The 27,801-nt window shown below is 50.9% G+C and overlaps 1 protein-coding gene and 1 long non-coding RNA gene across 8 annotated transcripts; both read right to left on the bottom strand.

The window, feature by feature from the left end:
- Positions 1-578: 578 nt before the first annotated feature.
- On the bottom strand, positions 579-27,279 carry OTUD5 (OTU deubiquitinase 5). 7 transcript variants are annotated; one of them, XM_070257811.1, is made up of 10 exons: positions 27,076-27,279; positions 25,912-26,776; positions 15,604-15,697; positions 7,946-8,010; positions 7,702-7,858; positions 7,455-7,603; positions 3,827-4,030; positions 2,141-2,342; positions 1,939-2,052; positions 579-1,653 (listed from the first exon to the last, which is right to left on the bottom strand). In XM_070257811.1, exons 2-10 carry the CDS (start codon positions 26,503-26,505, stop codon positions 1,532-1,534), a joined length of 1,701 nt encoding a protein of 566 aa, XP_070113912.1. In that variant the 5' UTR covers positions 26,506-26,776; positions 27,076-27,279; the 3' UTR covers positions 579-1,531. The 7 variants fall into 7 exon arrangements, with proteins under 7 accessions (XP_070113912.1, XP_070113910.1, XP_070113914.1 ...); XM_070257809.1 differs by having other exon boundaries at positions 579-1,656; XM_070257813.1 differs by having other exon boundaries at positions 15,604-15,694; positions 25,912-26,779; positions 27,076-27,235.
- On the bottom strand, positions 8,904-9,502 carry LOC138921909 (uncharacterized). The gene is made up of 3 exons (XR_011434892.1): positions 9,441-9,502; positions 9,186-9,259; positions 8,904-9,017 (listed from the first exon to the last, which is right to left on the bottom strand). It is a non-coding gene; the product is annotated as an uncharacterized lncRNA (long non-coding RNA).
- Positions 27,280-27,801: the final 522 nt, after the last annotated feature.

Raw genomic sequence — 27,801 nt, forward strand, 5'->3', positions numbered from 1 at the left:
AAACCTGGGGGCCAGCCATCCTTCTCTGCCTTGGCTTTACCCCTAGGAAGGGCAGGGACAGAAGTGTCAGAGCACTGGGGGACATGAACAACAAAAAAGGGTTTAGCCATTCCTCAGCTTGTAAAACCCAGTGGCGAAGACCCCACTGGTCACTTCCATTAAACTCATGTTGCTATGAAGTGTCCATTGTGCCTTTCCAAAGCTTTTCCTCATCAAGCAATCAGAAGGAAAGAGTGAACATTTATGGGATGAGAGGCAGGCAGAGAAGTTGCAAGTTCAGTCCCTGCCCTCCAGCTCCCAGTCCTCTGCTCCTATTACACACCCCAGGAAATGAGGTGGGCAGGCTACATCCTGTGCCAGTACTGAGGCAGGGGCAGCAGGCAAAGACGAAGCTTTCTTGGTGGTAACAGGACCAGAAGGAGGTTTAGTAAGCAGTGAATCAAATATGAACAAACTCTGGGACCCCACAGACCCTACCGGAGAGCATGTGGCCCTCAGAGGTCAAGCCAAGTCCTACGTCATCACCACCTCTGCCCAGAGGCCCCCCCAACCCCCTGCCCCACACAGAACAGAGGTGCTCAGGGGAAACTGACATTTGGTTTTATTGTGCCAAGGACAATACAGATGGCGGATCTTGTCAACACCTGCAGGGCACGGGTGCCCCATCTGCTGAGGCAGCTCCCACTCCCCACACTCAAATCCTGGGTGGCGGCCATGATCCTCAAAGGTGCCCCCCACCCCGAGATTCCAGAGACTGGTGGTGGTGGAAGCAAAAGGAATGCAGCAAGGTCAGAGTTTCATTGTCCAAAGCCCACGTGACACCTGCCACCCCTGCCTCCCACCCTGGCTCACACTCTAGACCCTGCCCACCACCACAGAGCTAGAGGCCAGAGATAGCAACCCCATCTTTGTGGCCCCTCTGTGCCACATGGCCTGCCTGCCCCCAAACCAGAAAGATGCCGCCTTCATAGAGCCAATGCTGTTGTCTACATCATTTTTGATTGGTTGATTTTATAAGATAAAAGTACACTTTAATAAAGAAAAAATCCAACATTGAAGGCTCAGACATTCTTGGGGTACTGGGAAGGGGAATTTCCCACTTCTTCCTCCCACCTCCCTGTGGAGGTAGGGTAACAAGTTTATCTGATCTTGGAAGGAAGAAGGGGCAGGGAGACTTTCCTCTGTCTGAATCTCTCTCCTCGGGGCTGCCTGGCTGCCAGGTAGTTTGTCTTTGTGTGCCTCTCGCCTACCTTCGGCACCCTTGCCCGAGTCCCCTGTGGAATGCAGGGATGGTGCTGTGCAGGGGGCAACAGGGCACGTCAGCTGGCGAAGAGACAGGTGATGGTGGTGGTGGCAGCAATGAGAGGAGGTGCAGGGGTGGGCCAGCCAGAGGGAAGTGAGGAGGAGGAAAAAGAAAGGAGAGAGGGAAGAAGGAAGAAGGCAAAAGGGAAGAAAGCCACAGAAGGTGGGGTGGCACCGGAGGGCAGGAGCGGTGAGGGTTGGGAGGCGGTCTCCAGTCTCTGGGTCTCCATCAGCTCTTGTCTGGGGGTGGGTCTCTGTGCACTTTGTTTTTCTTCATACTGTCTAGGTATTCCTGTTGGGACACGGCCAGCACCGATGCGAGGATCTCATCGTCATCCCAGTCGTTCAAACCTGCTGGGCAAGAGGAAGGAAAAAGGATGATGAAGCACTCTCAGCCTGTATTCTCCTCGCCCGTCACTGATCCTTGGCCCCTCTCACTCCTCTAAGGAGAAGGCTCCTCCAGGCCTATGAAACCCCACTCAGATCCCCTCAGGGACAGATCCCTTGGGCCTGAAAAATTCCCTTTTCTTGGGGAGATAGCCAAAGGCTCCAGAATCCCCCTCTCAGGACTTGCTGCTTCTTCCATCTCTCCCCAACTCCCAGCTGGCCCCTGGCCCCTAGACAGAGGAGGCTTACCAAAGGCGGAGGGGGACATCTGCTGAATGAGGGCTCGGCACTCCAGAGCAGGGTACAGGGACACGAGGGGGGAAGTAGCCCGGTCGGCCCCTGCTGAGAACTGGCTGCTTGTACCTGGGGCAGATGGACAGTCAGAGGCAAGGCCCAGGAACTAGGCAGTGCCTCCTAACCCCTGCATACTCCCTGTCAGTAAGTCACTGACCTGGTGCACAGGGCGAAGGAGGTTTGGCAAGAGCTAAGACAGTGCTTGGGGAAGGGGGCTTGATGCCCAGCTCGGCATGCAGCTCAGGGTGCTCAGGTGATGAGGCTGAACTCCGCTGCCGTGGGGACCGGCTGGTCCACTCCTCCAAGCCACTGGAGGCTGCTGCTGTGGCAGAACTGCAGGTGGCGCTGGCTTTCCGGGGCTGTGGTGTGGGAGGAGGAGGAAGTAAGGACCAACACCAGTTGTGACCCTCCTCTGCCCAAATCCCTGAGGGCTCACTCCCTCCCGGAGTCCCGGCTAGGATACAGTCTCTGCGTAGGCCACCATCATTCCTGGACACACAACGTACCACAGGACGAAAGTAAGCTCCTTAACCCTGCCTCATACCATTAAAGCCAATCTGACAGGAAACCTGTTAGCTCTGCCTTCGAAACAGATCCACAATCTATTCCCTTCACAGCCCCTCCCTTGCCAGCACTGTCCTCAGTCACCAAGACTACTGTAGTAGCCACCTCCTTGCTGGTGTCCAGCTTCCACTCCTGCCCCCTAGACTCCATTCTGCACTCAGTAGTCAGGGAGACCCTGTTAAATCCTAAGTCAGATCCAGTCCTTCCTCTGCTCACAACCCTCCCATGGCTTCTGCGTCATTCAGAGTAAAAGCCAAAGTCCTCACCAAGGCCCATAAGCCACTCCCCAATCTTGCCCCCACCACCTCTGACTTCATCTACTACAACATTCTGTTCAGTCACACTGACCTCCGAGCTGTTCCTGAATCACACCAGGTATGTGCTACCTCAGGGCCTTTGCTCTAGCTGGCCCTCTGCCTTCCCTGGCGCATGCAGTTAGCTAACTCCCTCACCTTCTGCAAGCTTCTGCTCAAATCTCACCTGCTCTGAGGCCTACCCTGACCACGTTATCTAATACTGTGAACTCCCAGCCCCGCGCAGCCCTACTCATCCCCTTTACCTTGCTCTACTGTTTTCATCCATACTACCTCTCAACTAATTTATTCATTGTGTTCATTGTTTATTTTGTTCCACTCTGCAAAAATGTAAGCATCACAAGGACAGGGATCTGGGCCTGCCCAGCTCACCAATGTACCCCCATACACTGAGAACAGTGCCTGGCACAGACCTGCAATAAATATTTGTTGAACCATTACTCAGCTCTTGCCAAAATCTATAACCACTCTAAACTCCTTGTGATTCCTCAAATGCCCATCTTCCCTGCCCCCTCCCTGCCCTAAAAATTCAACATTCATGTGCAAAGACTGACCAGAGCCCCCATCTCCACTCGTCTCCCAGCCAGGGGCAAGGACCCCACTGATGTGTCTGTCTCCCTCAACAGACAGGGGATCATTGAGGGTGGTGCAGGCCAGACCTGATTTTACATCCTCAGCACGGGGCCTGGCACACGAGGACATTCAACAAAAGTTTGTCTCATCAATCCCACATGTCACCACCAGTGGCTCCCCTCCCTCACACTCCTTAAGAGCTTGTTCTGCACCAATGTTGAGAGTTCTAAGGCATAACGCCAAGACTAAGGCCAAGATGAGGTACAGATGGGGCTGAGAGCTTCCTTCTCTGCCAGATATCAAAACCGCTTAATTTTTTTCTGCCTATTTGGGGAGAGAGCCTGCTAAGTAATGGGTTCTTGGCCAGGACAGTGACAGAGCCCAGGACCAACCTGGCTGGGGCCGCGGACCTGGCGGGCCTGTTTCTCCTGATCCCGCAGCCACTGCAGGTAGGATTCTCGAGCCACCTGCTCCTCAATAGCCTCATTTGTGGCCTCCCAGTCTGTGGCCCGCTTCTTGTCTTCCAGCATCTGCTGTTCAATCCATGACTCCTCTGATGTTTTTATGGCATTCTTCATCAGGGACTGCTCTGCAAACTGCAAGCAGGGGGAGAAGGAACAGGCATGTGGGGTGATACTCTGAACTCGGTCAAGAGCCAGAACTGGCTCAGGGATGTAGTCTCACAGGCCCAGAAGAGAGGAGACAGGAAGGAACGCAGGTACTCTTACTAAGCACCTCTGTGGGCAGGCTGCCTATTCATCAGGGACTAGGGGAAGGCAGGCCTGGTTTGTGGGACCTGTCATTCCAACCTTCTACACTCAGAAGCCCTGCTCCCAACCCCAAGATGCCTCAACTGAAATATTAAGTCTGGGGCAGTCAGGTACCCTTCAGCCTAGGCCAGAATTTAAAGAGGCCTCACCCAGCGATGACTCAGTTTCATAATGCTGAGGCCTTCCTCATCTATGCCCAGATGGGACAAGGAGAAAACTTCACCTGAGAAGTTAGTTAGCTGTGTGTGTGCAGGGCAGAGGGAGCATTTGGGCATTTAAGGGATGAGAGGACAGTATCAGCATGGTGTGGGATGCTGAGCTGCGGGAGACTGTATGGGAGTGCTCTTTGTCAGGCTGTGTGATACAACAGAATTTTAAAAAATGAAATAAAAAATATCACAGCGTATACCAGGGACTAAGTATTGTTCAATGAAACTCAACATTATTTTAATGCACATAGGCACACTACACACCAATGTGTGTGCGCACTAAGCAATGAGGTAAAATGTAATTTTTTACCTACGGGTAACAGTCCAAAAAGTATTTAAAACTCTATGTTAGAACAAGCCAATTTAACAAATGGGCAAAAAAATCTAAACATACAATTTCACCAAAGAAGATATACAGATGGCAAATAAGCACATGAAAAGATCTGTCATTAGAGAACTGCAAATTAAAACAGAGGTCCCTATCAGTCGGAGATATCAGTAAGAACTGTAGCTTCCTGTGTATACAGATGGTTACATATAGAAATGTTTCTAGATATGTGTATACACACCGATTAGTATACACACATATTACTATACACATATATATCTCCTTGCTCTGTCAGCTCAAAGGACCTAGAAGCAAGGGCACCCCAGCATCAAGGAGCACACTCAGCACCTAGATCTTGGTTTCTAATACCATTCTTCAATAAAAGGAACCAGGACTCCCTGGAGAAATGGCTGGTTTTAGAACCGGGGCAAGAAGTATACAAGATGAGCCTGGAGCATCTTGTAGTGCCAGAAAGTAGGGAAGTAATCAAAACAAACAAAACAAATTTTTTTACAAACCACCACCACAATGATGGGAATATGTCACAGAGATGCAGGAACCAACTAAGAGAGCTCCCAATAGTCAAAACTGGAACAACTGGAGCATCAGAATAAAAACAATATTGGATTACAACCCAAAATATAAAAGTGGAAAATAAATACCTGTGAGTCTATATTAATATAAACAAATGACTGAATAAATTAATAAATGGGGAACAAAAGACAAATCTCCCTTGTAGAATAATTCCAAATAATTTATGTAGATACTCTGCCCTCAAGAGATGAAGCATAACCCCTACTTCTTAAGTGTGGGCTGTACATAATGACTTCCTTCCAAATAGTACAGTATGGAAAAGGGGTTGGGGTAAAGAGTAATTTTATAGTGGAGGAAACCCAACAAACACTACTTTTGCCAGATGATCAAAGTCAACATCAACAATCATAAACCATGTTCACAGTACATACTGCTGAAATGATGTGATGAGAATAGCACTTTACCAATGTGATCTTGCTCCCTAAAACCCATAACTCCAGTCTAATGATGAGAAAAATATCAGACAAATTCCAGAAATGAAACATCCTACGATATGCTTGACCAGTACTCCTCAAAATTGTCAAGGTTATCAAAAACATGAAAGTGTGAGAAAAGGGAGCCTAAAGAGACATAATGACTTCAGTTAGTAATAATGTATCGAGGGGCCGGCCTGGCGGCGCAGCGGTTAAGTTCCCACGTTCTGCTTCTCAGCGGCCCGGGGTTCGCTGGTTTAGATGCCGGGTGTGGACATGGCACCACTTGGCACGCCATGCTGTGGTAGGCGTCCCACATATAAAGTAGAGGAAGATGGGCACAGATGTTAGCTCAGGGCTAATCTTCCTCAAAAAAAAAAAAATGTATCAACATTGGCTCATATATTGTAACGAATGTTACACAGTCATCTGCTATGTTAATAGCGAAACTGTGTGCAAGAGGGAGGAGGATATATGGGAACTCTGTATCTTCTCAATTTTTCTGTAAATCTAAAACTATTCTAAACAATCAAGTCTATAAATAAAAAAACAAGGCATTTACAATTTTAAAAACAGGAAAAAGAAACGACAGCTCAAACCACAAAAAGTCATGGATGAATCTTAAGTGTATGGTGTTATGTGAAAAATATAAACACTCCGAAAAAACTATGTACTGTATGATTCCAATTATATGACACTCTAGAAAAGGCAAAACTATAGAATCTGTAAACAGATCAAAAGCAAAAACAAGGAAATTCGGAGAAACTGTCACAGCCGAGAGGAGCCAGGGAGACATGACAACTAAACGTAATATTAGGTATCCTGCATGGAATCCTGGAACAGGTAAGATCATTAGGGAAAAACTGAGGTAATTTGTATAAAGCATGATCTTTAGTTAATATATCAATATTGGTTCATTAATTGCGACAAATGTACTATTTTAATATGTTAATCAGAGTGCAGTATATGGGAATTCTCTAATCACAATAATTCTGTAAATCTAAAACTGTTCTAAAATTAAAAGTTTATTTAAAAAACAAAACAAAAATCCTATGTTGGAGGGTGTGTTGGTGTTAGGGTGTTGTGTTTCCTAAAATGAGGCAGGGGCACTTTCTGTTTGTAGGAAGTGAAACCTGAATACAAGATATCAAAATCCCCAGCAGATGACTGTTTATGAGAGAGATAATGAGAATTTGTCAGTGTGTGCTGGGAAAATCTACTGCCACCTTCTGAGCACCTAATAGGCACCAGGCTCAGTGCTAGGCGCTTTCTGCCAGCCCAGATTACTTGTATAATCTGCTCTAGATCCCATAGTCAGTAAGTGGTGGGGCCAGGCCTGCACTCCAAGTCTCTGTGACCACAGCTGTCTATAACTGCTGAGTTTCAGAGGAGGATCCACGAGAGTGCCAAGACACCCAGAACAAGCCCTGGCTTACAGCTCCCAAATGTGATTCCATATCCCAAAATGCCAACCCTCAACAGGCAGAAAAGATGGGTGGAGCCAGATCAGACAGACAAACGGAGACCACAGAATGAGCCCTGACAGATCACCTTGGGTAACTCCCTAATTTTACAGAGGTGTGACCTCAGGACCAACTCAGAGAGCGGACAGGATGTTTCTGTGGGCTAGGGGCAGAACTGAGACCCCAAGAAAGGTTTTTGGCCTCTATATCCAGTAGCTATCCTGGGCACGGTGACCCGCTTACCCCTGGTTTGAATGATGGCAGGCCCAACCCCACACCAATGGTGGCCTTGTTGGGATTCACCACTGAATTGTAGTGGATATTCCGATGATAGCTGACACGGATGGGTTCATCCTCGTTTTGATGGATCCCATGGAATGTGTTGATGGGTTCTGCAGAGAAAGAGAAGGAGGGAGTATCCACAGTGGGAGATGTAGGGCGAGCTTAGACCAAGTGCAATCAGTCGCTGACCTACCCACCACAGAAGTACCTGTGCTGTACTGGTACACCTCCACAGGCCGGTTGTACATCTCTGCCATGGCCTGCATCTCAATGTGGTTGCCATGGCAATTGTTTTTCCGCTTCCGGTTGATGTAGGTGGTGAAGTCTTCTGTGACATAGTTGGAGAAGTAGTCAGCATTCTTCATCTGTAGAATAGATCAGAGGGTCAAGGTCTGTGTGGGGAGGAAATCCTCCTACTCTGCCCCCACCCCAAGGCCTCTGCGAGGTCTCACCAGATAGTCCATGCAGTGCTTTCGCACAACCTCATGCATGTCCTGGTCTCCATACACCTGGTCAGCTGTGGGGACAGAAGAAAGGAGAGGCTGGGGTCAGAGCTGCCACCAGAGAAAAGTTAAGAGTCACAGAACAGCCTTGAGAGTGGAGGGCTGGGGGCCAGGGAAACTCCCTTTCCTACCCCAAGGCCTGGCGAGTTCTTGGCCTTGTGGGGTAGAATGGGATCATGGAAAAAGAGGAAGGCAGGGATAGTCTTTAAGAACAAGCGAGTACAGGTGAGAGGGACACAACCACAGGCCACTTGGGCAGATGACTTTGTCTAGGGCTTACCCGGCCACTCAGGCAAGTCAACAAACATTTAAAGTCCCATAAGTGGCCTCAAGCACCATCAATTCCACATCCCCCCCTTTACTCTTCACATGAGGAAACTGAGGCTCAGGGAGAGTTTATGGCTTGACCAAGGTCACAGAGAAAGTCAGTGTGTAATAGATTCAAACTCCAGAATTCAGTTTTCCTGACTCCTAGGAGTCAGCATGGCCTTTCTAGGTGGAAAAAAAAAAAGAAAAAAAAAGGAAAGAGAAAAGAAAAAGAAAAACAACTGGGCTCTAAGCCCGGTTCTGTCAGGTACTAGTGAGCTAAATGACCAGAGGCAAGTGACCCAACTGTTCTGATCCTCATATGCCTCACACGTAAAATGGGAACAAGCTAGATAACTCCCTGGCAGCCTTTTGTGGGACTGAGATAATGAGTGTAAAGTAACTGGCTTGGGACAAAGCAGCCACTCAGTAAATCAGAGTCCCCTTCCCTGTACTGCGGCCTGAATGTGGGGCACTGTGAAGGTGACAGAGTAAAATCCTGCCCCTGCCCGCAAGCAGCACATAGTCTAGTAAGAGAGAAGACACACTTGCACCTAACTTAAGCTTAATTCACGAAGGGCAGCCCGTGGCCCAAACAGTCCAGGCGTCATGGGGTTTTGGTCAAAATAAGACCCAGCTCCCTCTGCCTTGCTTGAGGATCTTCACACATGCCGTTCCCTTTTTTCAGGACGTTCTCTCCGTCCTCCTTGGCAGCCTACTTGTCAAACACCAATGTGTTCTTTAATACAGTTAGCCACCCTCCCCACCCTCTGGGGCACCTCTATCACCAGATTCATCAAAGGTGTGTACAGATTTCATCTGCCTGACACACTGGGCTCCCGCAGAGGGTAGTTCACACCCAAGGACACTCCCAGCTCAGGACCTGATACAGTGCAGGAAATCGGGAGCAGTTTGCTGAGTGGATGGATAGGCTGGGGGAGCCAGGGAGTCTTCTCCCTAGGAAATTTAAGTGGGCTTGAAGACGAGGCACGCCTGATGTCCACTGGCTAAGACGAAGAGGGAATTTCCCTTTGTCTCCCCGGAGGACCGTTGCTCTGATGGGATCTCCCTGGGGCACTGGGGCAGGGTCAGGTCCCGTAGGGAACACCGCAGAGTTCTTCCATGACAGCCAGTCTACCTCTGTGAAGAATCGCCAGAAGAACGCCTTCGCTGCCCTCCCCTTCCCTCCCTGGAGGGTTCTGTGAGATAAGGAGAAAAAGGCTGCTCTGAGAGAGAAAACGGGGCCCATGCCTGTCTCACGTCCTCTTGGAGGTGCAGAGACCTGAGGGGGAGGGGGGGTTGTGAAGGCGGGAAGGGGTAGCCCCTTCACCGATGTAAACAAGGATGTGGGTTCTGTGGCCACACTCTTCCCCACCCCCCCAGTGGCACTTCCAGCAAGTCACATGCCCTGCGCACAGGCTGGGGGCCCCCTGCTGCTGTCTTTCTTAGAAGCCAGGACCACAGAGCCCGCTGTGGCTGCCGGAGCTGCTTGAGGAGCTATTTCTGTAAAATGAGCTCGGGGTGCCGAGGAGGCAGTGCTGTTAACAGCTGCAGTAAACAGGAACTGAGATGGGAGCGAAGAGGTTAAATAGGGGTTGGCCTGCCAAGCTGAGGGAGGTGGCTGAGATGTTCCTAGGGAAGGGTCAATTGGCATTCCAGGCCTGGGAGATAGATCTACCCGGAGCTAGATGCCGGATGCAAGAAAATGGGGGAAAGAGGGGAGACTGTGGGACAACGAAGGGAGCTGGGGGAGAACCCTATCCATTTCCCTGCCATTGATCCCTCCGCCTGGCAGAAAGGCTCTGCTGCCTCCTAGCTGTGTGGAATTGACAAGCCCTTTAACCTCTCTGGGCCGCAACGTCCTCATCCATAAAGTGGGGAGAGTAACTCTTCTTCCTCTCACAGGGGGCTGTCAAGACTAGAGGTGGTGGTTTACCAAACACCTGATGCATACTAGGTGTTCAAGAAACGGGGCTCCGTTTGTCATGAGGAGGACGATGACTCCTTCAGATAGCTAGCTACCCTTCCTCATTTCTGCTGCACTTCCTCAGCCAGAGGAAAGCCCCAAACTCAGAGTCTAGGCTGTCCCTCCTTGTGTAGGGAGGACTGGCTATCTACCTTTACCGAATCCAAAGGTCCACAGGCCTACCTTCTGTGCCCGTAGTTCAAATCTTTAGCAACCAAATTAACATCAAAATCAATAATACAGGCTTCATAAAACACAGTACTTAAGTGTGGGCAAGGTATGATCTTCTCTACTTATCTGTAAAACATAAAATATCACCTTTTCTCCTTGATTCTAAGATGCACTGATAGGTGGTTATGGTACATGTCACAACTTTTGCAGGGGGGACTCACCTCACTGATTCTAAGATGTATTCTAGTTTGGGGATCACTGATATGGAAGAAAATGCACACCTCTGAACCAAGGAAACAGAGCAATAGTACCTCCCCAACGAGGGAGAGTAGAAGGATCTCTTCAATGACAAGTGGGAAAAACGTCCAGCGCAGGGCTAAGAACAGAGGAAGTCCTCACTGAGGAAGTGCTTGTCTGACTTTGCTAGCCCCACCTCTGTCCTCCAGAAAGCCCTCCTCCTCCCAGAAGGTTGGGACATGGGACTAGGGGCTGGGCTGGACTTCCCGGTGGGGGCTGAGGTGGGGAAAAGGGCCCAATGGACCTGCCGAGGTAGGGGAATTCAGAGAACTTGTTTTGATAGAAACTGAAACTCCTCCTCTTGCTGACGCTGCACTTGTGGGCAATCTGCACCTGCTCTCCCCTCCCAGAGTCCAGCTGGAAGGGAGTCCCCCACTACCTCACCTCTGTCCCCAATCCAAACAGGGCTCGGAAATCCTCAGTACAATGCTACAATTGGTTCCACCAAGGCCTTTTCACATTCCAACTCATTCCATCCTCACCTAAAAAAACCCTACTTTACACAGGAGGGATACTAAAGGTACAGAAATGCAGCACAGCTGGCCCAAGGTCACACATTAGGGAGGGTGAAGGTGAGGCCAGGATCTCAAGGAGTAACTGGTGACTTTAAGCATGGATGCCGCAGGTGACATTACCACCATCGCCAACCCAGCTATCACCTTAGCCACCTGACTCCCCGGGGGCAGGCCTGATCCTGTCTGCCTCAGTTTCCCCACCAGCACAAGAAGAAATCAGTTGGAACCCAGGAAAGGCCTAGGAATGGGCAGCGATTACAGATATCAGGGGCTGTATCCCTCACTAGGGCCACAGAGCTCAGCATGAAGCTTACCTCCCCACACCCCACTTCTATCCTTTCTCTGAGCATACAGAGACACTAACACAGAAATGCACATGTGCACAGGCACACAGTTAGCAGATCCTGCCAAAGATGTTCCGTGAGGTCAAATACTCACACAATGACCCTCAAAACTACAGAGAACTACTACATTCAACAAGTAGATGCCCTTACTGCCAACCAGGAAAGACTGAAGGCTGGACAAGATTCGAGGCTGTACAAATTGAGGACCCTGCCACCTCCTTCCTAGCCTTCACCAGGAGTGGGTGGGAGAGGAGAACAGCTAATAGTTCTAACAGACTTGCTCCGACCTCCCTCTCCCCTGCTACCTGGGGGAAGGTCCCCCGAACCTCTGTAAAATCCTTCCTCCTCAGGTTCCCCAAAATGTACTATTTGCCGAGGAATTGTGTGAATAAGCAAGATAGGAGAGGCTGGGCTATCTAAAGGAGTTTAAGTACAGAGCCCTACCATTTGTTTTAGAGGCACCTGGGAACTGCCTCTCAACCAGGCTGCTGCTTGCCTGCCTGCTGGAAGAGCCACAGCAAGTTCTGCTGCAGACAGAAAAGGAAGCTTGGCGTCTGCAGGGAATCTAAAAACAAACCACACAAATGTGTGTACACACAGCAGCAGGAGGAGAGGGACCTGGTCCGTTCCCCACTTCCCTCCTGGCCCCACTGAGGAGATGAGCCAGGAAAAAGGCCTCACCTGTCTATCAAGCAGCTGCGGTGCACACATGGCCCGTGGCCCCAACTACCCCAACTGGCACATCCTCAGTGAGGGGAGACAGCAGGACTTGGCCCCCTTGATAGCCTAGTCTCTGAGATGCCTCAAGGATTCCTGAGGCAAAGATGGGAAAACTGAAGGAGGCAGGGCAGAGAGGCCAATGGAACTTTGTGTACATGGTGGCCCATGGGAATCTTTCCCTTCTGGCCTGGCTCAACCTCAAACACTGATGTTTTGACACTGGCTGTGTCATCTAGATAAGAGGCTCCTGGCTTTCTCTTGAGGCCTCAGTTTCCCCATTTATAAAACAGTCAAAATTGATCTAAGATCCATCCCTCTGATGCTGATGGTCCATGTTCCAAGACCAAAAGGCCCAGCAGAGTGGACCTAGCTAATGTTTCTGGACCCACTGCTGTAATATGCACAGCCCCAGCTGCTTCCCCATGGCCCATGCAGACACAAACACATGTGGCCTCCACTTTGCCCACAGAGGCCAGAGCCAGGGCCAAAGGTTTTTGCTGAGTCAAAACCATATGGGGAGAGGGAGGGAGAAGAGATGCAGACTCACGTTTCCAGGAGGAGGTTATCTGAGCATAGCAGAGGCAGGGTGGACCACAGGATACCTCTGGGACTCAGGTTCCCACTTCCACTCCACCCAAACCTTCGCTGATGCTCTTGAGTCCCCAATAGGGCATAGTGGGAGAGATTTGGGCACAAGCAGTGGGTACTGGTTCACAACCAGGACGTCCAGACCTCAGAGGGTAGGAAGCCACCTGCCTCAGGATTCCCAACAGTAGAGGGCCAGAGGCTCCTAGTTAGAGGAAGTGAGGGCCAGAGAGGTCAAGGAATACAGCTGACGTCACCCAACTAGTCAACAGCTAAGAAACTAGGGCTTTCCCAGGGTCATAGGAAGAATGTGTCCTTTAGACACCTCTGGGTCCCCATGCCAGCTCTGCCACTAATAACCCTGAGCATATCATTTCCCTTTCCCAAGCCTCAATATTCTCATGTCTCAATTTTGCAGACGAACCTGAAGCACCGAGGTGAATACCTAGCAAACAGTCAGGGGTCGAGGAACAACGGAGTGGCCTCTAGGTCTGCAATGCCCCCCTACAATTCCAACCCTCAGTTATGTGCTCCTTTCACTATTCAATGTGTGGCAGGAAGTTAGAACCTGAAGGCCTTCTCACTAGAGCCTAGGGAGACTACCACCTGTCCCTGTCCAAGATAGGCTGGAAGCAGAGAAACAGCAGAAAGCCTAAGGACAAAGGCCCCTTCCTAGGCACATGTCTTGTGCACTCTGCCCCAGGGAAACCTCCAGATGAGGCCTAGAGACCCAGGGGCCATGTACTTCTGGGGAGAGACCATGGGGCTTCTCAGGTTTTACAGAGAAAAGCCAAAGGCAGCCCAGTCAGGGGAAATGGGCAGCCATAGTGCTGATAGGGAAAGGCCTTCAACCTGCCATGGATAGCTCTTCCTGTAAGCTCAGGCCCCTTTCTGGAAGCCCCAATGGGGAGGGAAGGGTCAGAGGGTGTCTGGAGAGAACAACTAGATGGACCCACATGCAAATGTTGCTCTTCATATGGGTTACTACACAAGCCAAGTCCTCACTAGCCCCAAGGTTTGCTTCAAAGACTGCCCAAGACCCCAGTGCTCCACTGCATTCTCTGACCCTCACTCCGCCAGCAGCCCTGCTTACCTCACATCCAGCCTGAAGTCTCAGCACAGGGCCTAGCACCTAACAGGCCCCCATCTATTCTTTCTTTGCCTTCCCTTGGTCCAAGATGCCCCCAAAATCCAGCTCTTTCTCTAGGAAATGTCCCAGGGAGAACACAGACTTGAGCCACAGGAATAGGAGGGCTGGGATTTTCCCCAGCCCAGAAGAGTCCATGCCTGAGCCTCTTCTGCTTGGTAGAATGAAGAGGCAACTGTTCACCCCACCTAACTTTCTTTCACCCATTCAACAAACGTTTGTGGCTCTGAGGCACCACGGAGAACAGCATTCAGGCTTTACCAATGCTATTGCTCCACGAGGGCCTACTATGTGTCAGGAACTAAAGGGATTTACTGAAGTAATCTCATTTAACTATTACAACACTGAGTCTTTTAGCCTCCTGTTACAGATGAGGAAACAGGCTCAGGACAGAAGAGCTGCTTGCCCAAGGTCACACCAAGAATCAGCGCCACAGCAGAAGTAGAGTCTGAGTCAGTCCAGGCCCCCAGTAGACACCAGGGGTACCCACAGACTAAGGGAATAGCAGACCCAGAAGGGATTCAAGGAGCCCGTCAGAATCAACACTATTTCACAGATGGGAAAATGGAAGATATGGGTCAGGGCCCGAACTAGAACTTGAGGCTTCTGACACCTAGCTCAAAGATCCTACCTGAGGGCACTTTTCCTTAGTAGATATCAGAGCCCCAAAGGGAAGATCAGACCACACTCCCAGCTTCCCCTGGACACTAGCACAGGACCTCATTATTGCTTGTTGGGTCACAGATTCAGAGCCAGAGGGGCCTCAAGGATCTAGCGCAGACTCAATAGATGGTATTAAGGAATCATTAATTTTGTTAGGTACAACAATGGCATTTTGGTTATGTTAAAAAAAAAGCAGAGAGAGAGAAAGAGTCCTTATCTATCAGAGAAACGTACAGAAAAATTTACAAATGAAATGATCCAATGTTGGGGTTTTGCTAAAAAAAAACTCGTTTCAGGAGAGTGAAAAAGAGTAGGCGGGGTAGTGACGAAACAAGGCTGGCCATGTGGTGATGATTATTTTGAAGATGAATGATGGGTACACACAAGGGTTCGCTATTCTCTCTACTTTTGTGTAAGTTTAAAAGAATTTCTATGATTCCAGGGTGACAGCAGTGTGCTGTGGTTAAGAGCATGGGCCTCAGACTAACCTAACCTAGACTCCGACTCCCGACTCTATCATGTACTATCGGACCCTGGGCAAGTCACTCCCCAGTCTCTGAGCTGCTTTTCTAATCTGACAAATGGAAGCAAGAGTTCCTACGCTTACCTAGCTCAGGGGAGAATTAAAAAGGGTTTCCTGTAGTGCCTGAGTGATCTGTCCCTAAGTAACATTATTTTCTTTAGCACTATTATGGCTGTTATTATTACTCTCACACCACCACACTGCCTCACGACCGAGGGCTAGAGGCCAGATGCTAACTTGAGGCTGGGGCCTGGAGTTCCTAAAAGACCAGGTAACTCTGCCTCCAGCGCTGTCTCAGGGCTTACTCCTGACGACTGGGACACAGCTCAGGGGCAGCCCTAGGCCCTTGAAGGCTGAGGCAGAGACTCACCGACAGCCCGGAAGAGACAGGCGCCGTCCTCCTTCATCTGCTTGATGATGAAGCCCTTCTTGTCTCGCAGGGCTTTTTCAAACCAGTGCTCCTGCTGGAGGGAAGAGGTGGGGGTCAGCAACAGGAAAAGCCTGTACCCCCTCCCCAGGGCCCTGTCCTCGAGCTCCTGAGGGGCCCAGCTGACTGGCTGAGAGGACACTGAGCAGGGTCAAGTTCTCAGCCCTGCTTAACCATTCTGTGCATGTAGAGCAGGAGGAGATGCTTTCTTCTAGGGAATCAGTCACGGTGTGAGCAGAAGACTTGCTCCCAGAGGGGCTCCAGCTGCCCTGAGGGCAGAGGTCCCATCTGCATTCTGGCCCCCGCTGACCATGCTGGGAATGCAACGCTGGGCCTTCCCCTAGGCAGCCAGAGGCCCAGACCTGGCGAGTACCTGGGTGGGGGAGAACCTGGCTCTACCTCAAGGAATTTCACCTAGCTTCTTGGGGTAGGAGAGATGTTGAGGAGGGAGTGACTGGCAACAGCCTAGATCCCGAGCCCTACATATAGCTAGGGAATTCCAGGATAAATTGTATAAGGCAAAATATATGCAAAGTATGATCTCACTTGTGATTGAACACGTTTAACATATATGTATATGCATACGTACAGAAACACACATGCACACAAAGTTGGGAAGACTATACAACAAAATATCATCCCCCAGTGTTGATAGTACAGATGATTTTACTTCACCTCCTTCTGTATAAGAGATATATAATCCTTTGTCCAAAATTCCAAAACTCAGAAAGTTTTGAAAGCTAAACGCCTTTATCTAACTCATTTGGCATTATAACCTGACCTGAGCTGACAAGAACCTATTTATCCCACTTGGCAGTGCATATTCATACATTTCCACGCAGAAACATTCAGGTATTCAATTATGAGGTGCTACCAAAGACCCCACCAGGAGTGTTACATAATACACAGTATACACCCCAGATGACTTTTATAAATTCTGAGATTCTTCTAAATTCCAAAGCACGTCTGGCCCCGAAGGTTTGAGTTAAGTAAACCTGTACAAATGTGCATTTTCAGATGTTGTTTCAAAAAATAATGGAGAGGGGACAGCCCAGGGCCACAGTGGTTAAGTTCACATGTTCTGCTTCAGTGGCCTGGGGTTCGCCAGTTCGGATCTTGGGTGTGGACCTACGCACGGCTTGCCAAGCCATGCTGTGGTAGGCGTCCCACATAGAAAGTAGAGGAAGATGGGCATGGATGTTAGCTCAGGGCCAGTCTTCCTCAGCAAAAAGAGAATTGGTAGCAGATGTTAGCTCAGGGCTAATCTTCTTCACAAAAATAAAAAAAAAATAATTGAGAGATAAACAGGTGGAACACAGGATTTTTAGGGCAGTGAAACTACTGTGTGATACTATAACGATGGGTACATGTTGTTATACATTTGTACACACCCACAGAATGTACACCAAGAGTGAACCCTAATGTAAACTATGGACTTTGGGTGATTCTGATGTATCCATGGAGGTTCACTGATTGTAACAAATGTAACACTCTGGTGGGGACTTTGATAATACAGGAGGCTACGCATGTGTCGGGGCAGGGGTATATGGGAATTCCCTGTACCTTCTACTCAATTTTGCTGTGAATCAAAAACTGCTCTAAAAAATAAAGTCTAGTCAAAAAAATAATGTCCACAAGTCACTTAAAATATATTTTCCATTTGAAAACAAAACAAATCAGAAACAGAAGACCTTTCCCAGGCCCCTCGCGCCCTCTGCTGGTCACCAGAAGCAGCCAGTTTGATCTAACATCAGGGCTAGGGACCAGAAATTCCAAGCCTGCTCCTTGGGGACACCACCCTGCCCAAGGATTTATGGGATCCGAGCTAATGCCGACCAGACAGAGGGGATCATCTCTCTGCAGGCCATTTTCCCCCAGCTCAAGTGAGAGGAATTCCTGGCAAAGTAGGAAACACAAGGTTTGGAGGCCAAAAGCTCTGGGTTCCAATCTCTGCTCTGTCACTCACTTGCTTTGTGATTTCAGGTAAGCTACCTGAACTCTCCAAGCCTCAGTTTCCTGTCAAATGGGGTACATGTGATCTATCTGACAGAGCTGTCAAGAGGCGTAGAGGAGCTTCAGGACCTGAAAAGACTTTGTAAATAAGGTACCATACACTGGTGAGGTGGTCACAGTCACAGAAGAGGGGGCAAGTCCAGTACAGAGATGACGTACAACTTAGAGGCCCTCAGAAAGTCCCAGACGAGCGGCTGGACAGGAGGGGATGAAGAGGGGGTGACAGGGGAATACCCAGCAGCCCCACCATCAAGGCCCACACCCCAGGAAGGTGTGGCTGGCTTCCCAGAGATGACAAAGGCACCTGGAAGCCCTTAATGGGCTTCCATGGGCAGCACAAAGCCTCTTGTTTGTGCACAACATTCCAGCAGTCCAGGTGCCCCTCCTGCCCCAGAGGCTGCGAACTAGCACACTCTGGCCAGTTCCCCCAAAGCCATCCCTGCCCTGCAGGGTCAGCCATCTCTTAGCACCAGGGCGTCTGCCCTAGCCAGGGGTCTCTAGCAGGGAAGCTGCAACTTATGACTATAGCCCCACACTGAACAGAAAGAAGTTCTAAAAAAGAGGGCACACAGAAACCTCCTGCTCCCGGATGTAGCCGGGGAAGGAAGATCGAGAGGGGAAAGGAAATCAAAGAGGATGAGAGGAGCTCTTACTTATTCATCCAATAAAGGTTTACCAGGCAGCTACTAAGTCAGACCCTGGGCTGGCAATGAGGACAGAGAAATCAGTCAGACTTGGTCTCTAACCTTGATAAGCTCACAAACTGCTAGAGGGCCAGGGAAACAGGCAATGATCACACAAAGTGTGAGCAGGGCTGTGAAAGAGGTGAACACAGGGGTGCTGTGAAACACCAAGAGGAAAGGGACCTGACTAGTCATTAAGGCTGGCACCTGAGAGGAGATGCCACTTGAGCAAAGGACTAAAACGCCAAGACCTCCAGAAATGCTTGTTAGTTGGATAGGAAGTCACTCCTGCACAAAGCACCAGGGATGCCAGAGGCCCAGCAATGAATTCAGCAGAGCTAAAATCCTGGGGAGGACTAGGCAGGTAAGCAGGGCAGGGGCCAGGAAGAAAGATAAACTCATATTAGCTGAATGCCTGCCCCATGCCAGGTGCCAGATGCAGAAGGTGACCTCATTTAATTGTCCTTACCACAGTCCAGGTGGCAGGAAGCATTATCCTCGTTTTACAAAAAGCAGAAAGGAGCTAGGGCTTGGGCACCAGCAAACCCAGTGTAAAGGTAACAGGGAAGGCCTCATGAGCCACAGCATGGAGATATACCTGACAGCCCATCCTGGGAAAATCCTGGTTTGTCCCTAAAAATGAAGGAGGCCTCAGCACACCCCTTGCCCAAGCAGGGCTTTGGTCCTGGGGCAGCCACACTGGCATCTAGGCCTGGATCTGGAGGCCAGACCACCAGCCGTCCACTGGCTCTGGTACCAGCAGCCTTAAGAGATTGGGCTCTGGGGCCAGCCCTGTGGTATAGTGGTTAAGTTTGGTATGCTCTACTTTCACGGCCCAGGTTCGCCAGTTTGGATCCCAGGCACGGACCTATACCACTTGTCAGCCATGCTGTGGCAGCGACCCACATATAAAGTGGAGGAAGACTGGTACAGATGTTAGCTCAGGGCTAACATTCCTCAAGCAAAAAAGACGACTGGTAGCAGATGTTAGCTCAAGGCTAATCTTCCTCAGCAAAAAGAAAAGAAAAGAAAAGAAAAGAGCTTGGGCTCTGGCTGAAACCCCTTCCCTCTTTCCCTTTGGAGAGAGAAAACAGGGAAGTCATGGGGCTAGCCTGGTGGCACAGTGGTTAAATTTGCATGTTCCACTTTGGTGGCCTGAGGTTCATGGGTTTGGATCTCAGGTGCGAACCTACACACTGCTCATTAAGCCATGCTGTGGCAGCATCCCACATACAAAATAGAGGACGACTGGCATCAATATTAGTTCAGGGCCAATCTTCCTCGCCAAAAAAAAGAAAAACAAAACAAAAACAGAGAAATCATGGTCCTGGGTTCCAGAAAGAGTTTAGAGAGTTCCAGGAGCTCCTAGCAGTCTCCTCCTTCCCCTAGCTGGATGGAAACCTCCAAGAAAGGGCCAACCTGGGAGTTATTTAGGAAAATGGCCCGGGAAGGAAGGACTGGTGGGAGTGAGGGGTGGGGGCTGGCCAAGCCATAGATAAGTTTAAGCTACATCAATGCCCTAGCCTGACAAGTCCACACCCTGAATCTTGCAAGCCCACTGCTGAGCCTGTGGGCAAGTCCCTCCACATCTCTGAGCTTCCACAAAGGGGCTGGGCAAAGCTTTCTAACACCAGGGGATCCCAGGTGCAAGACTCTGCAACCTACTGGTTCAAAGGCCCAAGAGACATTGAAGCAAGCTGTGAGACCCAACTGACTTAGATTTCAATCCAGCCCCGCGACTTATTAGCCATGTGATGAAGTGCTCTGAGCCACCGTTTTCCACTCTGTGAAATGGGATAACAAGCCTCCCAATAACAGAAATCTTGAGCAAACTCAAATATTACAGGATTTTGCCTAGTAGGAAAGCACTTAATCTTCTCTTCCCCTTCCTGGAAGGGAAACAAGAACGCCCCTGCAGTAGGCTGAATAATGACCATCCAAAGATATCAGGCCCTAATCCCTGGAACCTGTAAATGTCACTTCATAAGGAAGGAGGGTCTTTGCAGGTGTGATTAAATTATGGATCTTCAGATGGGAAGATTATCTTGGCATATCCAAGTGGGACCGAAACGCAGTCACAAGTGTCCCTAGAATGGCAGAGCAAGATTCAACACAGACAGAAGAGGAGACTACACATACACAGAGGAGAAGACGATGTGAAGTCAGGCAGAGGCTGGAGTAACGTGGTCACAAACCAAGGAATACCGGCAGCCACCAGAAGCTGGAAGAGGACTAGATTCTCCTCTACAGCCTCTGGAGGGAGTGAGGTCCTGCCAATACCTTGATTGTGGCCCAATGAAACTGATTTTGTACTTCTGGCCTCCAGAACTGTGAGAGAATAAATTTCTGTTGTTTTAATCCACCCAATTTGTGGTAATTTGTCACAGCAGCCACGAGAAACTAATACAACCTCCTTGTATTAGTCCCTGGTGTGAACTGTGAGGCAATGTGGCACGGCTCCCATCCCACGGATCCACCTCTCTAACATTCCTCCAGATGAGGGTTAGAATTAAGGCAGCAGGGGCTTGGAATTCCCCCTCCCAGCCTGGGAAGCTGCTGACTGAATGAGCCTATGGATGAATGAGCTGCCACTGAAAGGGGGAGGGGGCAGGGGAAGATGGCAGCAGCAGTGGCAGCTCGTGGACAGATGTCTTCCTAGAGACCTTGGCCAAGAGGTGTTTAGTATTCTGGGCTTCACAGCTCTGTCTCAGCAAGCCTCATGCCAAGACCACCCCTTTCTCCTCAAAAACACCCAGGAACACTGGCTCAGCTCCATGGGCAAAACATAGGCAACCCATCTAATGAGAAACAGACAGACGCACTGCTCTCTAAGGACCAACGCAAGCTCTCCAGGGCGAAGAATGGGAAACGAGCAAGGCCCCAAACCTATTGCCAGGCCACTGAGATTGGGGGGATTAAAAAAAGGAGATTCTATTATTCTGCAACAAAAAGAAATGAGGTACTGATGCATACTACGACATGGATGAGCCTTGAAAAGATTACACTAAGTGAAAGGAGCAAGTCACAAGGAACTGCATATTGTCTGATTACACTTACTTGAAACATGCAGAACAGACAAATCAATCAAGACAAAAAGCAGATTAGTGGTTGCCAGGGGCTGGGAGGGGATGAGGGACCTGGGGCATGATGCTGCCGCAGGGTTTCTTTCTGAGGTGATGAAAATATTCTAAAATTGATTGGTCATGGTGATAGATGCATAACATGTAAATACACTAAAAGCCACTGAATTGTACACTTTAAATTGGTGAATTTGTATGGTGGGTGAATTATATCTCAATAAAGCTGTTAAAATAAAAAAAAACCCAAGGGCCTATAGCATTGGCCAGGGAGAAGGAAGCTGAACACCGCTTGAAACTTCATAGCACATCCCCAAAAGCCAAGGGGCCCCACTCAAAATTTTCACAGTGGGTTGGGGGAGTGAGGAGCAGGGAATTAAAGAGATTACGACTAGCTTCAGAGCAGTGAGTCCAACCTCCCTCCTCACCACTACCCATTTTATGGATGGAGAAACCAAGGCCCAGAAAAAGGGAACTGCCCAAACATACAGGACTCAAACCCAGACCGCCTTGCCAGGGACCACTTCCTGCTATACCACTCTGCCTCCTAAGGAGAGGAAGCGGCAGGTTGCTGGATGCCAAATGAAGGGTCTCTGCTAACAAAGATCAGTTCGTTACAAAGGCTCCTAGGAAGAACCCAGATATCTTGAGGAAACCACAAGAGAAGAATCAGCCAAGGTGTGACCTGGGCCAGCTCAGGTATTCACACTCAATAACCCTGGACAAGGATGGACTTTTTGCAAAAAAGGCGGCTGAGAGTTTGCTAAAGCCATAAAGCAGCCAAGCAGGAGACCCTGGGGTTTGAACTCAGACCTGCCCAGCTCCAAAGCCCAAACTCTTTCCACACAGACCCCTACCTCCACACCACCCAACAAGCCCACTGACAGGTAACCCCCAAGCTTATTCACCACAGCACACCTGGCCACAAAAATCACTGTCCACCAACCCTGAGCCTCACGCTGAGCAGGCTGCTTGTCCTGCCCACCAAGCTTAGATGGCTGGGAAGGGAGAGAGGGGGAGGAACTCAGTTCTTCCTCAAAAGATCCACCATTCTTTGTCAACTCCAGGTCCAGAGGGCTTTGGTGTGAGTTCCCTAAAATCCCAAAGCTAACTGACACCTCAACAGCTCCTTACCTGACCAAGGAGGAAACTGAGGCCCAGAGAGCACAGGCAAAACTATTCTGGTTCATCCAGCAAAGCCCCAGCAGAGAGAGTGCAAACCCAGGCATCCGGGCGACAGTGCCAGGTCTAGCTTCTCACACCACCTCAGCGAGCATGTCCCCTTCTCAAAATGTCCTGTGGGCTCCTCAAACTCAGAATGCTTTTAAGCCATTCTTTTCCTATGGTAGACTCTCAGCAAGGCAGCCATGCCCAGGAAAGGGAACCCCTGACATCCCCACCTCCTTAGCACGGGGCCCCGGGTGCCAAAAGGACTCTTGAAGGCAGTAGAGGTGCAGTCACAACATTGAGACAGACAGGAAGTCTGAGTAGTCAGAATAAGGACCAGATTCACCACCTGGGCTCCCTTCAACAACTCCCCTTTCAACAAGGGATCTAAGAGGACAAGGGATCTAATTGTCCTCCAGGCTACAAATGCCCCTAGTGACAGTTCAGGACCAAGACTGGGGCGGCAGGAAGAATCTCTCCCCTTCTCATTCCCAGAAGGTCCCAAGTTGGACCAGGTAAGGCAGGGAGAAGCATCTTCTTCCTCCTTTTGTCCCAGGAAGTGGGAGGACAGGAAGCCTCTCCTCTGTCATTGGGAAGGGAAGGTATCGTGCAACCGCAGAGCTTTACTTGGATGTTCTTATGGGGACAAGGAAGGAACTCCCAGCCTAGGAGATGCAAAGGGTCACCATTGCAATACACAACTTTCTTCCTCTCTGTCCCTGGGACCAGGGATGTATCACTCCCTCTTTCTGTGAAGGAAGAGAGGCAGACTTTACCCCAACCAGGGAGAGAAGAAACAACTCCTAGTCCTGACCCTGTGGGGTCCAGATGATTTATCCTGCCTGGGGAAGTGGTAAGGGTGGAAAGGGAACGCGGACAGGGGACTCAAGGCCCTGACCCCTGTGAAGTACAGCAAGATTTACTTGAGCCAAGGGGGAGAGGAATATAGGTGAAGAACTTCCCTGGAGTGGGGATATTCCAAACCCCTCCCTGTCTCTGGGAAGAAAAAAGCTTGTTGAAAGCAATTCAGGAAGCTCAGAATATTTCCCTGATCCTGGAATTGAGAAGCAAGTGGAGCTGGGTCAGAGAGGCTGAAAACATCTCCTAGTTCTCGAGGAGAGGCCTCAGTCCTCACGTCCCCAGCACCTGACAACCTTCTCATAGAAAGTAGGGGGACTTTCCTGGCCTGGGGGGCTCAGGTGAGGGGTTCTTATGACCATGAAGAGCACCCAAGTCTTTCTGTCCAACGGAGGAGGCCTCAGGCCACACTGGGGAAGACCTCATGTCCCTCTCCTGGTGAGAAAGGACTGCCTGGTTGGGGGGAAATGGAGAGCTTCATAACCAAGGTAGGGGGTGGGGTACAGGCCCTTCCCTAAGGTGAAAGGTCTCTTGTCCCTAAGAGGAAGCTTAGGCCCCTGGGAAGACGCTCAGACTCTTTTCCTTAGAATCCCATTTTACCCATGTCCCCAAGGGGAGTGGGCAGTTCTCAGGACTTAGTTCACAAATGGAGGGTGGTCTTAGGCTCAAGTCCCCAAGGCAGGAAATCTTATGTCTCTAAAAAGACCCTATGACTGGAGTATTATCTGAAGTGAGGTGACAATCAGTACTCTCAGGGCAGCCTCAGGTCTCAGGTCCTAAGGTGGGAGAAGTGTCTCATGCACCTGAGAGAAAGTTCTAACTCTTGAGGGGAGGCTCAGGACACTATTCTCGAGGGACTCTGTATCCATGCCCCAAAGGAAGGGTCTCAGGCCTCCATTCTGGTGGGGGGAGTTTCCCTGTTCCTGAGGGATGACTTATGTTCCTTGATGGGGAAGCTCAGACCTCATCTCTAGAGACACGCCAGTCACTGGGGTATGTATGGGCCTCTTGTCCTTGAGGGAAAGTTCAAGTGTCCTTGGCATCCCGCGTCTCAAGCCCTTAAAGGCAGGCTTAGATCCATGGAGAGGCCTCAGATTCCACCTCTGGGACTCCATGCTGCCCATGTCCCCTGAAGAGTGGTCTCAGGCTCAAGTTCCCAAGGCAGGGATCTCATGTCCTGACAAGAAGCTCAGGCGCGTGCGTGTGTGTTCCTATCCCTGTTAAAGGGAAGAGAGTGCTGTTATGTCCCCAAGATGTGTTTCAGTCCTTCATAATTGAGGTAGAAGGACCTCAAACCCCTTTGTGTGGGGGTCTCAGATCCCCAAGAACACTCAGACCAGTTCTTGAGGAGAAAGGTACCCTAAAGACCTCACCTTGCCTGGGACCTATGGGGGATATCAGTCTCCTGAAGAGGCTTCAGACCCAGTCTCCAAAAGCCCCAGTCCATAAGCAGGGGGATCTTAGGCTCCAGTATCCAAAACAATGAGTCTCATTTTCTTGATGAAAGGCTCAGCGCAGGGGGGAAACCGAAGGTCTACCACTTAAAAGAAGCTTAAGCTCCTGGACAGAGATTCACTCTTGCCCCCAAGAAGTCTGAGACCACTGAGAGAAAGCACAGACCCTTGTCACTTAGAAAGGGGATGAGTCTCATGTGCCCTAGTAGACTTTCTGGTCCCTGGGTGTTGATTTTGGTCCTTGTCCCCAAAATGAAGGGAATCTTATCTCCCTGAAAGAAATCTTATATTCTCGGAGGAAAGCTCAGAAAACCCCTCTCTAAAGGAGACGTATATGTGTGTGTTAGGCCCATGATTCTAGAAGAGGGAGTCTCAGGCCCTTGAAGGCAGGCTTAGGACCCTTGAGGAGGTCTCAGACCCCAGTGATGAGTGGTCCTGTGCTGCGTTACCCTGAAAAGGAGAAGGGGGGGGGCAGTTTGTCCTATATAGTGTCTCAAACCCCTGAAAAGGTTTAGGTATCTTGGGGACACTCAGACATCTCTGAGGTCTCCACCTTACTCGTTTTCCCTGGAGGGGGAATCTTAGACTCTTATCCCACAGAAAAAAAAAATCTTAAACGAGTGAACACAGACCAAGGTTCCTTGGAGAGTCATGAGACTCCCTTCTGAGGAGGCATTCCATCCTGCCTGAGTCTCCTGGGGAGTTGCCACCTACTGGCCCTACATGATGAGGTTCCACGGCCTGGAATGACGACTAGGGGTCCTAGAAGTGACCACAGATCCCATCTTTAGGTCCTCCAACTTATCTGGGGCCTCTAACCCCAAGTCCCTGAGGAGAGGAAGAGGGCCTCTCATATCCCTACCACCAGAGAAAAGAATGCCAAGCTCAGGAAAAAGACATAGGTCCCTTGCCCTGATCTCAAACAACCTTCCTGGGGTCCCTACCCAGTCTGGGGATCCCATCGACCATACTCACTCACCTGTCATCCCCAGCCCATACCTGCTCGACGGTGGCAGGGTCCATGGCCTCGATGCGTGCTGCAGCTGCTTCATACTCGTCCTCACTGTTGTAACCCGCGCCGACCTCCTCACGCTCAGGGCTGCCCCCGCCAACCGCGGCAACCCCGGGGGCTTGACGCCGCCGCTTGCTGTGACCAGGCCCAGAGCAGCAGCTGCCCACGCCTACACCACCGCCCACACCCACCACCACGCCCGCCGCGCCCACACCTGCCGCCGCTGCACCCAGCGCGTCACCGGGACCGCCGCCGGGACCGCCAGGGCCCCCGCAAGGAGGAGGAGAGGCCTGCTGTGGCCGGGGGCCTGCCACAGCGCCTGGCGGCACGGCCAGCGCCCAGCGGTGAAGCGCACCCGGTGGCCCCGGCAGCGGGCCCTGAGGCGGTGGCGAGGCCCGGGTACGGGCCCCTACAACGCCCGACTCACGGTCGCGGTCGCCACCGCCCACGCCCGTGCCGCCGCCGCCCACGCCCACACCCCCGCCGCGGCGCGGCGCCGGGGGCAGCGGCACGGGCGGCGACGGCTCGTTAGCGGGGTCAGAGTCGGGAGGCGGCGGTTTCTTTTTGGGGAGAATAGTCATGGCGGCACCGCCGAGTACCCCCCAGCAAACCCGGCGCGGGGCACGCCGGGAGAGAACCCGGATGAGGGGGCTACTGGGGTGCGCGAAGCACGACGGGATCGGCGGGACCCGGATAAAGAGATCGAGGCACCGGTTTGCGAACCGTCGGCGGCGCGCGGGTCACGCGGCGGGAGAACCCGGATGTGAAGTCCAAGCTGAAGGTACCGCGACGAATTTGTCGTCGCCTTCTCTTCAAGTCCAGCAAGTTGATTGCTACGCTCGTTCCGGCCTTCTGCTTCAGAGGAAACAGAACCAAAACAAGCACCTCTTCGCCCCGCCCCCTCGCAGGTTCTTGAACTACCGGGTGGGGCCCCGGGACGCTGCGCACGCGCGCCAGGGCACCACCCCCGCCTCTCTCTCGGAAGTACGTGGGCAAAATCTTCGCCGCCGCCACAACAATTACGGGCACCAACCAATCAAAGCAGCTGCGTGGGTCTTCGATGACGCCCACGGGCCAATCAGAGGCCAGCGCTCGCCCTCCCGTGCCCTCCGTCTCAAATTTCAGTCAAAGTCGGCACCCTTGTTCCTTGCCTTTCTTCTCGTTGGCCCTGTCCTGCTCTTTACTTCTCTCCCCGAGGCTCTGACTCGCAGACAGGAGTATTGTGACAGGACAGCGTGGCCTGCCCCGCGCACGGTGATTTTAAAAGCGCCTCCCTTCCAGGCTTCCAACTTGGCCGCAGTCAGTCGGACTGACGAAAATGTCAACACTCCCAGAGCACAGCAATCCCCTGAAGCGTCACTTCCGGTCCCACCCGCCTGCAAATCCACATCTGACGGGGAGGAGGGCGCCGCTTCACCCTGGCAACAGGCTGAGTTCTGCGATGATTGGCTAAGAGATGCCGTCACTCAAGTCGGAAGGCCAACCTTGGGACAGACGTGCACCGTGGAGACAGCGGGTGTTGGGGAAGTAGACACGCCTACTTTGGCACCACCGCATTCTCGCCCTCGGGTTGACCTCCCCGCCCCTGTAGCTAGTGCGCAGGCGCGGCACAGCCCTTTTTTGCTGAAACTGAGTTTACCTGGATCGAGCAAAAAGGTTTATGAACCAGCTCTGTCACCAGCCAGCGTCTCGTAATGAGGTTGGTAAAATCCCTGCTACTGAGCGGCTGGAGAGCAACAGGCTAATCCTAGCTGTCACCCTCCTGAGTGATCTTTGGCGAGTCATTTAACACCCTCCATCCTCAAATTCTACTTCTCTGTAAAATGGCAATGATAATTCCATTTTGAAGATCAGAGATTAATGCTTGTAAAGGGCTT

Source organism: Equus caballus, chromosome X, assembly GCF_041296265.1.
Source record: "Equus caballus isolate H_3958 breed thoroughbred chromosome X, TB-T2T, whole genome shotgun sequence".
In the NCBI taxonomy this organism is placed as follows: domain Eukaryota; kingdom Metazoa; phylum Chordata; class Mammalia; order Perissodactyla; family Equidae; genus Equus; species Equus caballus.